Source organism: Anomalospiza imberbis, chromosome 3, assembly GCF_031753505.1.
Source record: "Anomalospiza imberbis isolate Cuckoo-Finch-1a 21T00152 chromosome 3, ASM3175350v1, whole genome shotgun sequence".
Classification (NCBI taxonomy): domain Eukaryota; kingdom Metazoa; phylum Chordata; class Aves; order Passeriformes; family Viduidae; genus Anomalospiza; species Anomalospiza imberbis.
In genome coordinates, this window is record NC_089683.1 from 50,078,722 (window position 1) to 50,096,662 (window position 17,941).

The 17,941-nt window shown below is 38.7% G+C and overlaps 1 protein-coding gene across 15 annotated transcripts in view; it reads right to left on the minus strand.

The window, feature by feature from the left end:
- The window catches only part of FAM184A (family with sequence similarity 184 member A), a 71,553-nt gene extending 53,888 nt beyond the window's left edge, over positions 1-17,665 (minus strand). For 11 of the 15 annotated variants that reach the window (XR_010997226.1, XR_010997225.1, XR_010997224.1 and 8 more), the window contains exon 1: positions 17,188-17,664. Coding sequence is in view for 12 of the 15 variants with exons in the window: in XM_068184345.1 (XP_068040446.1) it covers positions 17,188-17,355 (168 nt within the window). In the remaining 3 variants the exon portion in view is untranslated. Of the gene's footprint in view, positions 1-17,187 lie in introns of all 15 variants that reach the window. The other 4 variants (XM_068184342.1, XM_068184333.1, XM_068184334.1 and 1 more) reach the window with 3 other exon arrangements.
- Positions 17,666-17,941: the final 276 nt, after the last annotated feature.

Consider the following 17,941-nt stretch of genomic DNA (forward strand, 5'->3'; position numbering starts at 1 on the left):
CACAGAAGAAAAACAGCCTTTTGGTGCAAAATATGAGAAATGGCACTGAGGAAGTGGGTTGTCTTCAGCAGGATCAAATGCCCTAAAGGATGACATTCACTGACATTGAAGCAATGAGAGCCTAAAAGGATGAACAGAAGCTGAAGTTTTCTGCAAAGTATATTTCAATAACAAATCCATCACACTTACAGAATCTCAATTTGGAGTGAAAAAAAACCAATCATATAAAAGAGGTAAGATTGGTCAGCTGATTCCATTTATTGTCAAAAAGCAAAGCTTAAGTTTTTCTATTTTTTTCTAAAATAAACCTTTTTTTTTTTAAAGGCCACTATAAGTAATGTCTAACCCAGTCATAAGCAATTATATTGATGTAAATTAAAATTTAAGTCTCCCTTTTTTGCTAAACTGGGCTAAATTATCCTTCATACAGTCACATCATCTGTACTTTCACCTACTGTATTTTCATCAGAAAGAAATATTTAAGTCATGTAGATATCTGTACTACATAGAATAAGTCATAACACTCAAAATAATCAAAATTCTAAAAAAATACTGTTCCATTTCCTTCTATATCTATTTTATTGCTTTATCATTCAAGCTAACTTTCATTATAGTTGAATACTGAAAACTTGCTCTTAAATCTTAATCTATTTCACCTTCAAACCTAACCCCTTACTAACTTTCACCATCTGAAGTGTCATTTTTTAAATATTTATTTTTCACTAGATTTTTTTTATGAAAACCTGTCTGGTCATTGCCTGGTTTTAGATTTTTCAATGCATGGCGTAGAAACACATAGCTTTTTAATAACTAATGGTATGCAAGCTGAGTTGTCCTACTTTTTAGGACAACATCATTTTTGTAGAAGTACCCACTAATATTGGAAACTGGCTTTAAATATTTAGAATGAAAGGGATTTGTTTTTACTTTTATTTGGCAAGGTGGGGGAAAGGAAAGCAGGGGTGAAAAGAGACCGAACAACAACTGCAGAAATGTAAGGTAAAATGAAGCCTCTCCATTTCAAAATCTGCTCTAGATGATATCCAAAGCAATACTTCTGAGTGCCATCACCTGAAAATGTCACAAGTACTTTTGGATAACTGTAAATGAAGTTGATGCTAAAGAAAGATGATCTCTTTTCCTCTTAGTTTGCTTGTAAACCTGAAAGCAAGGCATAGTCAGCATTATCACTCATACACGCTATTCATTCTTACTGAAGAGTCCTCCCTCCAGTGTTGAGCTCATGAAAGCATTAGCAAAAGGGTTTTTTTGTATTCAGTTTTCCCAAAAAAAAACAGCAGTATTGTATGACAAGCCAAAGAAAAGCTCTTCCCAGTTTCCTCTTCCTCACCAAAACAAAGTTCATTCTTGCACTCTCTGCCTGCAAGTCTTGTCCTCTCAATGCCTGATCTATTTTAGGTTTAATGTCCTCAAGAATTTCTGTAGAGTCTATGCAATTTGAGTATCCAGTGGTTCCTCACAGCAGATGAGACCATGCAGATAAGAATATACCACTCAGCCCCTATTGGCTCAAAGAGGAAAGCTTCAGCAGTGTTTTGAAAAGCAGACTGAGAAACAAATCCACTGCTTGCTCATAACTGATTTTCTACTTTCCAGACTTGTTTAAGGAAGGAAAGGCATGGAGCCTTTCAAGCAAATATATAGTTACATAGGAAAGAAATAGTGAAAAACATACACTGCAAGACTCCCAACACAGTATTTTTATCTCCAGCATCTTTCCCCTTTCTAAAAGGCATTAACTACAAACCACCTCTGGAAGTTTTAATGATAAGTTTCCAGAATAAATAAAGGAAAAGCCAACCAGAATCATGGAATTTTTAATAACTGCAGAAGAATTTGAGCTAGTTTCCCAGAAAGAAACTATCTTGAAGCAATTTCTCTTCCTTTCTCTGGAAAAAAAATCTAGATTTTCACCAAAAAAATAACATCCATCTTCATGCTAAGATTTATCACTAATTCCACTGTTTTTCACAAAAAAAAAAAAAAAAAAAGATTATAGAAGCAAAATCATAAAGCAGAAGGCAGCACAGTCACCAATTGAGAGTCCAAGTTTATTTTCAAAGCCAAGCCCAAGATGAATCTAGGTCAAGTTTGTAGTGGCCTACTGGGATACTTTCCAGTAACCTACAGGTACCAATCATGCAATGGAAAAAAACTGTAATTCCTAGCTACATCTCAATATTTACACAATAATGACTACTAGTTTTGACATCTGACACTCACAGGTTCAACACAGCATGTATGTTACAGAAACACCATGTATACAGAATTACAGAAAGACTGAGGTCAGAAGACCCATGGAGCTTACCTAGTCTAACCTAGACCCTGAGCAAAGCAGGGTCAGCTAGAACAGACTATGCTGGGCCTTGCTCAGGTGGGTTTTGAATGTCTCCAAGGAAGATTACGACTCAACATATGTGGGAAGCCTGTGCCAGAATCTGACCATCCTCCCAGTAAAAAAAAAAAAAAAAAAAAAGTGTTTTCTTATGTTTTTGTTTGTGCCTATTGCCTTATGTTTTCATGAGACACCACTAAGAATATGCCTGCTCAGTCCTCTTTACTCCGCACCATCTGGTGTACACACACATTCATAAGATCCCCCTGAGCCTTCCCTTCTCCAGGCTAAACAGTCGCAGCTCTCAGCCTCTCCCAGTATGACAGATGGCCCAGTCCCCTCAACATACCGGCCTTCTGCCGGACTTGCTCCAGTACGCCCATGACTCTCATATGGGGGAGCCTTCGAACCAGACCCAGCACTCCAGGTGTGTTTCACCAGCACAGAACAGAGGGGAGGGATCACCTCCCTCGAACTGCTGTGACACTCATTCCAGCGCAGTCCAGTGTGCCATTGACCTTCTCTGCCAAAGGCACACTGCTGGCCCACGTTCAACTCGTGTCTGTCAGGACCCTGGGGCCTTTACTGCCCAGCTCTTTCCAGCCAGTCGATTCTAACCACGTCCCCGCTGCGCTGCCCCAGATAAGCCTTTGCATGAGGTTCCTGTCAGTGCATCCCTCCAGCCTGTCCAGCTCTGAATAGCAGCACACCCATCTGTTTTACCAACCCCTTGTCCCACTTTTGCATTGGCTACAAACCTGCTGAGTGTGCATTCTGTCTCATCATCCAGCTCCTAACAAAGATGTTAAACAGACTGGCCTCTAGGGCACACTGTGAGTGACCAGCCCTCAACTAGGCTTCACACAACTGACCACAGCACAAAGTCCAGAGGTTCAGCTGGCTTTTAGTCTACTCTAATGTCTCCTTGTCTAGCACACACTTGGAGAAAATTCACAGGCACATGACAAAGAACAGCAGAGATGTAACAGATTTGAAATTTCCTTAAAAAAACAGTTGTACCAAAAGAAAAAAATAAAGAGAAAAAAAAAAGACTAAATATATTTTTTTTCATAGTATCTAGTCTATCTACTTAAAGTTTGTGCCGCTTCCTCCACCACAAGTTTTCTAAATCATTCAACAAAAAAGTGGGAAAAAAATTGTATGCATAAGTAGGAAAATTGTAGTATCTCCATCAGAGACCTAAAAGAAAATTGATGCTCTCATAAAAGCACATAATTATACCTCTTTGTCCTAAAGCATCTCTTTTTCTATTCATCCCATTAAATACAGTAAAAGTAGAATCCTGAACACTCATTCCAACAGCTATACTTTTTATTATGGCTATCCAGTTGAATCCAAACTTCGTGAGATAATGTGGAGAGATACCCTAGCAAATGTGCTTGTCTCTTGCAATTGCAATAAAGGCTTCTACTATTGTTTGTGTTTGGCAGCTGGAATACAAGGAGCTTATTTTAAGAGTACTTATATTGTAAATGAGTTGCCAGATTTGCCTCTTTTACAATACTTACTTTATTCCACAAAAAACGGGAGACATTTACTCCTATTCTTCAAGCAATTCATCATACAGAATTCCATAGGTAAGACTGTTCGGAATTTTTCACTTCCAAGAAAAATTCCCCACACCTGATGGGTCAGTCAAATAAGAATCTTCATTGAGACCTCAAGTTTTGGCTGTGATTAGCTAGCCTAAGAAGAAAGTCTGTGATAGCTAATATGACAAAGATGATTAAAGGAAAACCAAGAAGTCTTCTTTCTTCAACATCTATTACTTCCTTTTTTTAAATTCAACAAATGAGAAAACAGTGGCAATCTTAAATCAAGGAATACATATGAATCAAACAAGTAGATTTGTGAGAAGGGAAAAAAAAACACTGAGCACTTGTGTGCAACTTCACATTAAATAATTAGCTCAAGGCCTCTGGTGGATACAGGTCTGTATCACGCACCTGTCAGTATATATATATTCAGTCTGTCACACAAACATGCTTAGCTCTGACTACTACTGCAAAAATCTTCCACTTTTTACACAGTAAGAGAAACAAAAAATAAGCCAAGTTTGTGGCATATTGCAAAATATACAATTAGGTAAGACAAAAATTTAAGAACTATATAAACTCATATACAAAGAACTCGTATACAACTCATATACAAAGAACACACTGAGATATCATCCCAAGGCCCATTTTAAGACTATTCTATGTACAACACAGCTGTCAATACACCAGCTGTAATTCAATACAAAAAATTATAACTCATATCTTAACTTGAAAGAAAAAGCATGGAACAATTTGTTTTTCAGATTTAGATACTTAACAGCTACCAGCAAATTTGCTTAAGTTTTCCAATACTTTTTCAAAGTTGAAATTCAAATTAGCTAGCAAATACCATTTAAGCTTTGGTTTGTTGTTGGGTTTTTAACATCACTTTTACACACTAAGCACAAGTATCTCCAGCTAATGATCCACCCCTGCTTCCATTACACAGTCTGGAAAGGTTCTAATAAAGATAAAAGTTTTTGATATTTAGCTCTGTTCTGTTTCCAGCAGATCCTCTCCCTAATTTTAATCTGTACTTTAAGAGAATTTCCATTGCTTGCTACATATAGTTTAAGGGCTAACGATACTGCATACAATACAGCTTCGAAAACAAAATCTCTTCCATGAAAGTGTAAGGTTTTTTTATGGTAAGTTCATTAAAAATGTCCAAGCTTGATGCATAAAAGCAGAGTTATGTACATTTCAGAAATGTCTCATTTTACAGATAAAAAGTTAAACATGTGCTTGTACCTCTCAGTTTTCCAGAGTTTTCATTAAGTTCTCAGTATACTGCCTATATTTTGAGCAGTCTTCAATCACAGAACCAGACATAAAATACACCAGAACTCAATGTTGGGTATCCAAATAATTTATTGTGTATCCCAATTCATTATTCATTCAACTGGAAACAACTACTGCCTCCTGTTACAGGCTCACTTGGGATGTACTTGCAACCACAAATCAATACCCTTGTGCTGAGATAGGTGTGGCAGCACCAACATCAAATCAAAACCCCTTTTCAGTTCTGGAAACCTCTATCAATCAGGTTATGCCAGAAAAAAAGATTACAAATCTGTAGTGAAGTAGCTTCAGGCAACTTCCCAAGACATTTAAATCTTGAGAAACATACTAAAGAAAAAAAATAGAAATAAAAAATATTTAGTGACAGATGTAAAAATACCCCAATCTGCCTCCCTGTGAGAGAGAATCCCATTTAGCCTCTAATCACCTACTATAGATGACACATCTGCTATATGGCTAGACCTTAAATTGCTGCAAGGAAAACAGGATAGGCCAAGGGGCTATTCTCAAGTTGTGTTTGTTTCAGAGCTGCATTTCCTTTCAGATTTATTTCTTGAATACTTGCGTATCTGATTTTAGCCTTTCAGGTATATAGATCCCTAGAGATCCTCATTCTACAGAATTATTCTACATACAAACAAATGAATTTTCTCTCAGCAGAGTGATATTAAGTTCAGAACTTCCCAAAACAAGTAGTAACATCTAAGAGGAGGAAAAGGGTGAAAACAGTACTCATCTTACAAACCTGGATCACTGTTTATGATTAATCATCAAAGTAAGGGGTTTTAGTAGTATGCTGTTTCAAGATGTAATTTCCTCTTATTTTCAGTACTTGTGAACCTAAAATACATTGGGCAACGTCCAGAATTAAAAGACATACCATTAGTGAATTTTATGACAAGACAATTGCCTTTTCAGTTTCTGACGACCCTTAAAAGCTAAAAAATGCAGTTATTTCAGAACAGAATAAAGCCAAGTAATTAATCAATTTTTGTTGTATATTCCGTAAGTCAGCTTTCGAAAAATCAAACATAAACACATCGTTCAGAGTCCTGACAAAATTAAGAAAATGCTGATGTTCAAATTTTCTCAAACATTTCTTAATTTAATAATTGAAAAACCTCTGAAAAATACCAGTATCTAACTTTAATTTTCACTTTTATCCTTTTTTTTTTTAGTCTGCCAGGTTTCTGGGAAGACACTACAAAACAGCATGGCACACACTTTCAGAGAAATAATTCACTGCACTTACCTCCATAGCGCTCAGCCGAATCAATGTTATAGCTCACCACACCAACTGCATAAAACATTTGGGAAATTGTAGTTATATAAGCTGGGCCTCTATCGAGATCTTGCTAGTAGGGAAATGTACTTGTCTGCATAAACCAAGTCAGACTTGGTTGCTGTTGACACTGGTGCCAGTGAGGATAAGATGTGGAAGCAGCCCCACACTTGGTACCATGGAGAGCTGTGGCTGCCACCCCCCCTGCAGCCAAGGGGCAACACGGGCCAGGAGAAAAATTCAACACAGCCCCAACACAGCCCACAGGCAAAGCGTCTGTCAAGGATCCTCTTCCCAAGAGGAGAGCCTCACAAGTCTCCCAAGAAACACACATACAGTATATATATGTGTTCTTTGTATATATAGAGTGTGTTCTTTGATAAAAAATCGTTCTCGTAGGTAAACTTAAGACTACTCTCAATTCTTTGACAAAGCGACTGGGTTTTTATGCTTCCAAGACTGGAGAATTTTGTTCATTTTTTTCTAAAGCTTTAAAAAAGTCTCCTTTTTCTTATAAGAATTCCTTTTCTATATGTGAGAACAGATGAGGCTCAAGACTAGTAGTGAATGTAGAGTTGAACATAACTTGTGACTTAGGACTTTAATTAAGGGACCAACTTAAAATCAAAATTTCATATAGGCCCATGGAGAAGCTAGAGTTTATGATCTGTATCTACTTTTTTTTATATCCTAGAGTGAGAAAGTGTGTTACTTCTGTCTACAGCTTTACCAAGCTAACAGGTTTTGAAAGCAGGAAATTTGATTTCCCTCAGGACCAGGGAGCATAGATGCATAAGGAAAAACAAAACAAAAAAAAAACCCCGACAGAGACAAAAAAAAAAAAAAAAAAAGGGGACAAAAAACCCCAACCACAACAAAACCCCATCCCAAAACATTTTAAAATTTCCATTAGAGAAAAATAGTCTATTACATAAACAGCTTTGTCAAAAAAAAACCCAAAACAAAACAAAAAAATCCAGCAACAAACAACACACCTCACCCTCCAACAATCTGGTATTTGAAATCTAGTTTATTCTAGAGTATCAACTCATAGCTATGGAAAAGAACACAAACCAACAGAGGCTAAACTTGCTTCGGGCTCTTCACTTGTTCAGAACACACCTCCTAAAGCACTGTCTGCCCAAAGTGATAAGAATTATGGTCTCATGCATTAGATATTTGGAGGCAAGACAGAATATACCTAATATACCAAATTGCCATATATACCTTTTCAATCCACAGTGTGGACTGTTCACATGCAGATGTGAAACAGAGCACAGAAATAAAGGAAGACAAGAATCACAGGAATAGAAAGAATGGCCACAGAACACTTCCAGGTCAGCTCAAAGACTATGTAAACTGAGCTTTGTGTCAAAAGTCTCAGCATAAAGCAAATGGACATTATGTTTTTAAAAGAAGAAAAAGTGAAGGGGGATTGGGGAAAGGACTGGTTGGATTTTATGACATATAACCCTAAGTTAACACGATAATGTTAGACAATATATGGAAAGACACTGAACACAGACAAAATAATGGACCCAAAATTTCAAATACATTTCTACCATTCTGTGTCACAACAAAGTATTTTCTTCAATAAATGAGCTATGTTGACAAAACAGGTTAATGTTGAGAAGAAAAACATACATAGATTTTCAAGGTGTTTTGCCTTTTTTATGTATAAACATACAGTTGATTACTTATTATAACCAGCTACAATAAACTATATTTTAAGTGTAAAACCTACACTTAAAATTGCACAAAGCAGTTAAAGTAAAACAAAAAAAAAATCAAGTCCTTTTCCTTAATCCTTATTAAAGAAATTATTTCCCATTATCTTCATTTGTCAAATTTTAAAAGGACAAAGACAGTCACAGAAGATTACTGCAATACATTTTAGTACAACCTATCCAAACACATCAGCATCCATAATGCAAAATACTAGATCTGAGAAGGCAGTGTCAGATACCCTTTACTAAAAGCTATTGCTTTCAGTCACATTGTGAGCAAAAACACTGTTCAAATAAAAATCTTTGGATTATAGTACACCTGTTTTCTGAACACATTACAATTCAGGTTTCTAGAAATTAAATTTTAGGACACTGGCTGAAAAGATTACTTTAAAATTAAAAAGGAAACTAGTAAGTCTCATATTCACTTCATACTACTTCTTGTAGCTAAAAGGTTGTCTTTCATTTAATGGCAGCAATGTGAAGAAGGACTTCATGAACTTTTTAACATTAGCTATTTTTAAGAGCTGTCATTTTGATCCGAGTCAAGTTACAACCTCAGTAAAAGGTGCTTCCTCCTCCAAGCCTTCTAGCTTCAGTTAGAAGAGCCTGGCTGAGGAACCAGAACCAGGTAAAACGCATTAAGTAGGACAAGATGGTGAATAGCTTTAGACTGTTTTGTTTCTTCCAGTTATTTTTGGAAAGCAGTGCCTTCGGTTACTGGTATGACATCAGTCATTAGAAGAATACACAGATGCCTGGCTTACAACTGCCAAACATGTATCAGCCAAGAGACATATACATTCGATTTCATAATGTTATGTTGAGATTTGCTGGGTTTATTTAGCAGCAAGCCTGCAAACAGAAAAAGTTAGTGACTATTTTAAGGTACCGCCCTCCTTCTTTGTGCAATTCAAAGGAGGATGAAGCTGCAATGGAAAATTGAAAGGGTGAAAAACAGTAGTATCACTGACAAAATTACTGTTTTTCTTAAAGCCAAAGCCTGAGTTCAGAGAATGAGATTAAGTGCTTAGAAGCTATTCAGGGCTAGAAGTTGCTGTACCAAACAATGACTTATGACAAATAACACTTCTATGCATGTATTAGAGGCAGTACACCTCTAACTGTACTTCTAGACATTAAAAAATAAAGTATGCATAACCAAGTGGTTGCATGATGCTACAGTAATATACAAATAATATGCAAAGTAATGCTGCTGCCAAATACACTTTTACTGTGCTTGAAGAAAGCACAAAACCACAATGTTTAATATTAAATTGCAATCTGACTTCTCCTAAAGAAGTGCTAAGTCTGTCAATTTGAAACAAATTCTTTGCACATTCATGATATTTCAAATACCAACACCAACACCAAAAAAGCAACACCAAAAATCCCAGACTGTCTTCTGCTAATACATTTTTGTAAGACTTGTCAAATCAAAACTCCTTACAGAACTGAGTACTTCAGAGTGCTGTGCCCATACTGATTTACAAGTGTATGAAATAATTAATCTATAAATACCTTATACAATTACAGAGTTCAATTACTGATTTCCTTTTTCAAATATACATAAAAGACTCTCCAGTTTACAACTTTTACATCTGAAGGAAAGCATTTCAGTATTGTGTTCTTAACTCTGAACTGGCACTTCCATCTAAAAAGAAAATTGCAAAAGCCTTCTTTCATAAAACAGTATTTAGCTGAAAACAGTAACAAGAACAAACCCCTAAATTAATACATATTCAAAATATTTCTTTTTTTTCCATAATGTTTATATTGTCCTATATAAAAGCAGCTAAAGGTTGGCAGATTTTAAACTTCATGGGTGTTTCAATGTAAGGTTTCGTTTATGTGCTGAATGTTCTTACTTCTTTAGTTTTTAAGTGTTGATATGTTGTTAACATTGACATTAGTAGTAAAATCCATGTCTTTCCAGTTTTTCTTTAAATATCCTTAAAGTGTTGATGTATAGGATTTAACAGCTGAAGTACACACCAGAGCAATAACATCTCACAGTCTTCCAGCTCCTTGTAACTCTATATTGTTTAATTCTGGCAGTGAATAAAAAACAAGAAGATGCCTACATAATCTTAAGGATCTTTTCCAATCTCATGACTCTTAAGATCATCAAGTCCAATTGTAAACCTAACACTTGCAAGTTTCACCACTGAACTATATCCCCAGCTGCCATGGGATATATATCCTCCCCCTCAGTTTATTTATATATCTCTTAATTTTTATTATTCTTTTGGATGTTTGTAAAATGAGGAGGAAGAAAAACAACCAAACAAAAATAATCTCCAAGAAGCTGATACATCCACAAGTGTATTAAAGAGGCCTTTTAGACTAGGAACATATGTGAATGTGTGATCAGACAGTTTTTCAACATCACACTTTCAACTACACACATATACAGGAAACTTTAGAACATCAAGTTATTGGCGGCTTCAGAAGAACTCTGAGTTACCAGTCAACCATTAAAACTATGTGGGTGGAGAGCAAAGGAATTCCTTTGAGTATATTTCTTTTTTATATTAAAAATATTTCATTCTTGTCCTCCTTCTTTCTTCTTGATGTCTTGTGATGAAAGACTGTAAGACATTGACCCAATTCACACATCACAACACTGAGCTCTAAAACATACCCACATCAGGTCAACAGAGAACCCCTGCAGTCTTACAGGTTTGCAATGATAATGAAGGGAAGAAACATTTGAGAGCTATATGATCCTTATTAATCACCAAATTCCATAGTTTTTGTCCTACAAAACGTGGATGGTAAGCCACAGCTGCTTTAAAGCAATTCATAGTGCATCAACTAGAAAGTATTCAGATAAAGACAATAACTGATGATTTTATTGAAGTTCGGAAGAAGATATTGAGAGCCTGAAAGCTCTACTTACTTCTTCTGAACTATATCAGATGTTATTAAAGACATGACATTTTTACCCAGTTCCATCTTTCACCTTCTACTATCATGGATACAGAAAACTTCTCCTCTGTGAATATCCCTTGCTACGATCATAATTACTGCAGAATGAGGACATAGTTGGAATACCACATGGAAAGAGTCTGACAGGGAAGATGGAGAGACTACACTAGCATGATTTAAAAAAGAAAAATCTTAAGATAGTTAGACACAATATTTCTGGAGCAAGTCTCTTATTTCCTGAGAAGACTCTCCCTTCTCAGAGGACTTACTTCAGCTATCTTTGGAATAATTAACACAAAACAAAGTTAAATATTTCCACAGAAATGTAAATTAATTGAATATCTAATATTACATTTTCAGATCTTTTAGTACTTGCTTCTATTTTTAATGTAGTAACATAATATTTATTCACACATTACCAGTTAGAATAATATGTAAAATACTGACATTAAAATACATAATTAAATCACGCCTGCCTCAAAATTTCAGTTCTTTTCATGCAATCCTAGAAATCCACTGGCCTACTGCCAGTGTTAACACACATTGGAGAGATGACATAAGGCTGCTTAAAAAGCTAAATCCCAAGTTTTTACAAAACTGTTAATGGTATCAACTACAACATGATGACAGCTAACATCAAAACAGTTCTACAGGGATTTTTAGATTCTCATGTGTTCCCTGGTTTTAAGGGCTCTTTAAGTTTTCTTATAATTTTATGCATAATAAACCTTCTGCAAGAGGTTAGTTGTTTTGTTTCCTGAGGCAGGATACTTCCAAATAAAAACTGACAAAGTTTCACTGGAAACATTTTGTTAAGAATCATTTATATAACTTTAACCTTACAGCTCTTGCTTCCATAGAACTGCATTTTGTGATAGCTGAGGCAGACATTTAACCATCCCAGAAAAAGAGTACATAATGTACAACGAAAACCATAAGCATCTGAATTAAAGATCATCAAATTTTGCTCTTCAGTCTTTGAAATATATTTACTATCTACATCCCCTAGAAACTGATTGGATTAACAACAACATTAATGCCTATTGTCTAAGTACTTCTCTCTAACACAGGAAGACAAAAGGACAATCAAAGATTTTGTTTCCGAAATATAGGCAAGAAGCTGTTGGAAGAATTGAGAAAAGAAGTCAGGTCTCAGGAGTCTTGGATTCTAGTTTCTTGTTTACTCAAGGATGAAGTGCCTTGGTTAAGTTTGTTACCATCATCTTTGAGCTGATTTTTCTGGAACCTTTCCAAAACTGAACCATCAAGTACTAAGTATATACCAAGGAAAAACATTAGTGTTTTACACAGTTTCTTTTTATTAAAATAGACAAAAATGCTAACTGTAGCGAAGAGATCATCTTCATGGCACTTACAGACTCTTCTTCCAGAATCACACAATAGTTTGGGTTGGAAAGGACCGTAAGGGTCAGCCAATTCCAACCCCCCTGCCACAAGCAGGGACACCTCCCACAACACCACTTTGTTCAAAATCCCATCAAGCCTGGCTTCGAACATTTCCATGGATGGGGCATCCACAGCTTCTCTAGGCAACCTGTTCTAGTGCCTCATCACCCTCTCAGTAAAGAACTTCTTCCACATATCTAATCTAAATCTATCCTCTTTCAGTTTAAAGCCAATCATCCTTGTCTTATCACACCAGTACCTTATCAAAAGTCCCTCTCCAGCTCTCTTGTAGGCTCCCTTTAGGTACTGGAAGGCTGCTCTGAGGTCTCCCCAATGCCTTCTCCAGGCTGAACAAGCCTAGCTCTCCCAGCCTGTCTTCACAGGAGAGGTGCTCCAGCCCTCTGATCATCTTTCCGGCCTTGCTCCACAGCCTTCTGATCATCTTCTGAGCCCTTCTCTGGACTTTCTCCAGCAGGTCCACATCCTTTGCATGCTGGGTACCCCAGAACTGGACACAGCACCCAGGTAGGGTCTCAAGAGAGTAAAGTAGAGGGGGAGAATCAGTTCCCATGACCTGTTGGTCACATTCCCTTAACACAGCTCTGCATACTGGGTTGGTTTTCTGGGCTGCAAGAGGACATTGCCACGTTATATTTTCTCATCAATAAAACCAGGTGTTTCTTTCTCATCAGAGCTGCTCCAGTTAATGTAAAATTTCTGCAACAAGTATCATACAACTGAACCAATACTGAAGAGTCTCTTTTAGAGTTCCAGCATAAATCATGCAGCTATTCTGTACGAGTCAAAGATTTATGTTGATGTCACAAAACTTGCACAACAGACTTTACAGACATAATTAGGATGTGGATTTCTCAATCATAAACATGCAAGATACAATCTACATCACAAAGAAAGAATGAAGAAAAAAAAAACCAAAAAAAAAAAACAAAACAAAAAAAAAAAACATCACCACAAGACCTCAACAAATCCAAAATGAGAAACAAGCCACCTGAACTCTCCTACTGATGTAAGCATGGCAGCACCTTGCTTTTTGTTTCTAATCCAGTTGTCTTACGCAAACTAATTAAATATATATGTATATTTTCATCTGCAGCACGCATAATTCAACACTGCATTAGCACTCCTGCATGCAGTAGTACAAACACATATATGCAATCTCATAATTGCAGTTTATTTCTTGTTGGCTTTAATCTTTGTGTCAGATGCTACTTTATTCCAAACTGGTACACAGATCTTCCAGACTGCCTGAAAATAAGGAGCTTATACTGAAGAGGAAGACCTAAAATTGCTTCAGTTACAGTCTACTGCAGTCTTTGAACATGACATGAAATATCATCTTGGTTTTTTAGACCTGCATTTCTAACCACTTATTTTACCTTCCCCTGCAAATTAAGCATATTAAAGTTAAATCAAGTAAGTCTTTCTCTCCCACCCAAAAGTAAAAATATAGTTAAGTACTTAAGAAGTGCTTTGCTTGGTGAAATGGATTCATACCTTATTTTGTCTCACTCCGAATTACTGATTAAATCTGGTTATTAAACAAATTTCACCTTTTATTTTGTGTTCCTGTATTGTTAAGACTAAAACATCAGATTCCCTTTAAGTAATGCAAAAACATAACTGAGGAATCCTAATTTTGGAATTTTACATTCAATTCATGAGCGACCCTCATCCACTGTAGGGAAAGCATTTTCTTCTGCTCCTACTCACAGCTCATAATAAAAACTGTACAAAGATAGGCAAAAGAAAACTATGGAGTGACATTTCTTTTGTCAGAAGACAGAAGCTATCTGGATAACTTCACTGTGCGTACTCCTTGGATAATGAGTATTTGGATTTTCTTTTATTACACATACTGGTGGGCTTGTTTTAACCTGGTAAAAACCAGGTTAGGTTCACCCGGCCACAGAAATGCCTTCTGCTGTAAATCCACAGGAGGAATTATTATATCTTCAAGATACTCTTAGAGAAGAGTAAGAACATAAATTAAATAAATGGGTAAAACAGTTGAAAGACATGCAAGAAGTACTGATATATAAGACAGTAAACAACTTGAGAAGCACAATTAAGAAGTGGTACTCCTAACAATAAAGTCCTAGATTACTGAAGAGGAATTTTATGCACATATGCTGGTAAGCATTTGGCAAAGCTAGAACAGCATAATTTGCTCAAAAGACCTAAACAGAAATATCCTAAAATCTTTTTTGCAACAACTAACTTCAGGGATTCTTCTGCAAAGTGAAGTTAATTCTTCTCTGACAGTTAAGTCTCACTACGGGAAATTAGGTTTATTACGTTTATATTTTTCCCCTGTAGCTTGAGTCCTTTCCCACAGACTAATTTTAGACCATACTTCACCCAGAAGTTTCTATAATTCTTTTAAGCCTCCCTTCCTGAAAGGTCAAGTAGGTGAAGATAAATGTAGGACCTGAGCCCTCCAGCTACAAAACTGTCAAAATGTGTACCTCTACCTTAATGAAATACATTTTATACAATACCTTTAATCTTAATCCTAATCTTAAAAGTCTTCATTTTATTGTTGTATTAGGTGCAAGAGAAGTATTTTTATATACATCTTAGTTTACATTTAAAAGCACTATTACTCACTCAAGACCTTCACTCAATAGAAAGATCAGCTGATTTCCCAAGCTTTCTCCCTAAAACTTGAAAACAGAACAAAACATACAAACTGAAACACTGCCAGAATCTGCAAGTCACTGGGACTTGCACATACAAGACTCCAGCCCTGAAAAGCCTAATTCATTTGTAAACTCCTAGCATAAACACATAGTTTGCAATTATTTGAAATACATGGCAGAAAAAACTCACAGATTTTATTTACACTAATCTGAAGTCTCTGTCAGGACAGACTTGCATACAATATATAGAAACTTAGATGAACTCTATTGTGGATCATAAAAAAAAAAATTATAAAGTATTTACTTTCACTCTTTGCATTTTCCAACACGAGACTTCAAAATATTTCAGCACCATGCATTTAAATCCATAATTAACTCACATCCACCTCAAGATATCTGACGCATCGTGAGAGTGCACAGGGCACATGCCCAGTGATGTGGAACTCACGGGTCATACACAAATGACTTCACATCAGAAGTGGAATGCTGTTTCTGAAATAAACTATAAACTCCTGGGTGATTTCCTAGAGAAAGTAAGGGAAATATATCAAATGCACACACACAGATAAAAATTCTTCTCTGAATGTTTTACTTTACATATGCACCTAGGCCTTAAGGTAAGCCTAAAACATATTTAGGGTCTCCAGGTGCTTTTTACACGTTTTAAGGAACACAAGCTGTAGTAATAGCTTTAATGTTTTACTTCATTATTTGTATGCACATGGAGCAAAGCCAAGGAAATCCTTCAGCTTATTTTAGTTCAACTTTTCTCTTTATGGAATTAGAGTTCCACTGATGCTAACATCAAAAGAAACTGGACTTTGAAATCGAGGCCAAGACACCCCTCAGTTTTCAGCTTCCCAACACATTAAGGTGCACAGTGTGACACGATAAATACTATTTTTAACTGGTCAATGGTGCATCAACTGTACATAAACGTGAACAGTCACCACTGTGAGCCTGCCAGCAGTCTTCATTCTCTTCACTCTTAGTTCCAATGAAATGTCACCTTCATCCATTTTAGCATACATGTTAAGAATTCTGGCAGTTCCCACAGTGCTTTAAAATTACCTTTAAACGTTTTAGCTATTAAATTCCTGACCAAAAAATACTTTTTCTGCTTTCTCTTTAATAAAGAGAATCCTCCTCTCATTTCCTAAATAATGTCATTTGCCTACAGCTTGAGCATTACACAAGAGAGATTACAGCACCAAAGCATTGTTTTAAGTTATTCTAACTAAATCACATCTGAAACATTGGGCCTACCTGCCTTAGCAATAGGCTTTAAGAACACCTCCTAGCTTGACTCTGGCCTCTCACAAAGATGCAATGTATTCTCTAGGCTGGGGATGACTTAATGAAAACCGTTCAATCAGCAATAGCAGACCAGAAATTTCCTCACACTTCACCCTCACCATCTAAGGCATTTAAGCTATTACCAGACACCTTAAATAACAGCACTTCGGAAAGGGAAGGCAAGCATCACTTGAATTTCTCCATTTAAAGACACGCTGAGAAGGGCTTATAACAGCACTAGGAGAGGATACAATTCCCACAGAACAAATAACCAGTACCAGCCCAGCAGTCAGGGATCCGCTCCCGCACACCGGGATACCTGGCTGTGCCGGGCGGAATTCGGACACCACTAAGGGGGGCCGGTACTGCGGCAGTTCCCGTGCGCGGCTCCTCTCCAGCCCGCGGCTCCCGGAGCGCCGGAGCTCTTCCCGCGGGACCACGGCGCGCTCCTGCCCGCGGCGGCCGGGGGATGCTCCCAGGGACCGAGGGCGCTCCAGGCTCGGCCTCCGGGATACAAATCCGGCCGCAACCCACCCGGATTTGCCATCAGCCCCGACAGTCCGCCCCTCTCCATGCCCAGCGCTGCCCGCATGAGGGCAAGGAGCGAAAGGAAACAGAGCGGAGGAGGAAGACACCCGAGGCGGCGAAGGACCCGGCGCGCCTCCCTCACCTTCGTCAGCTGGGCGATCTTCTTGCTCATTTTGAAATGCAGGTCCGCGCTGTGCTCGGCGCTCAGTCCCGCCTGTGCCGAGCCCGAGCCGAGTTTCCCCGCGCCGGGCGCGGAGCCGCCGCCGTAGCTGTGCGGCGGCTGCTGCCAGCCCATGCCCGGGGTCGCCATCTTCACCGCTCGGCTCCCGCCGCCGCTCGGGCTCCGCCGCCGCCTGCCGTACCGAGCACCGAGCCCGGCGCCCCGGCCGCGATTCGCTGCCCGAGGCGGTTCCTCCTGCCCCGGCCGCTTGCCTCGGCCGCCGCCCCCGCCGGGCTGCGGCGTCAAAGCTCTCGGGGACGCCGCGGGAAGGGGCGCCCGCCTTTCCTTTCCTCTCCTCTCCTGGTCGCGCCGCCCGCCCGCCCGTCCGTCCCCGGGCGGGGGAGGCCGGTCGGGTGGGCCGCGGCCGCGGCGCGGGTGCCGGAGCCGCCCCCGCGCTGTTTACGCCGCGCGGCCCCGCGTCACTCGCCGGCCCCGCCCGCGCGCTCCCCGCCAGCGCGCCGGGCTCGTTCCCCCTTCCCGGTAACCGGGAGCCGGCCCTCCTTTCGGGAGGGGGCGGAGACAGCCCCTTGGCCGCCCAAGGCTTCTCCTCGTGGGAAGCCCAGCGCATGTGGGTGGGGATGCCCAGGGCAGGGCACTACGGTGCGGAGTGTGCGAGTGGACGGAGTTGGTACCCGGGGTCGTACCGGTGTGAGCGTGGGCCGTGCCGTCTTTTCGT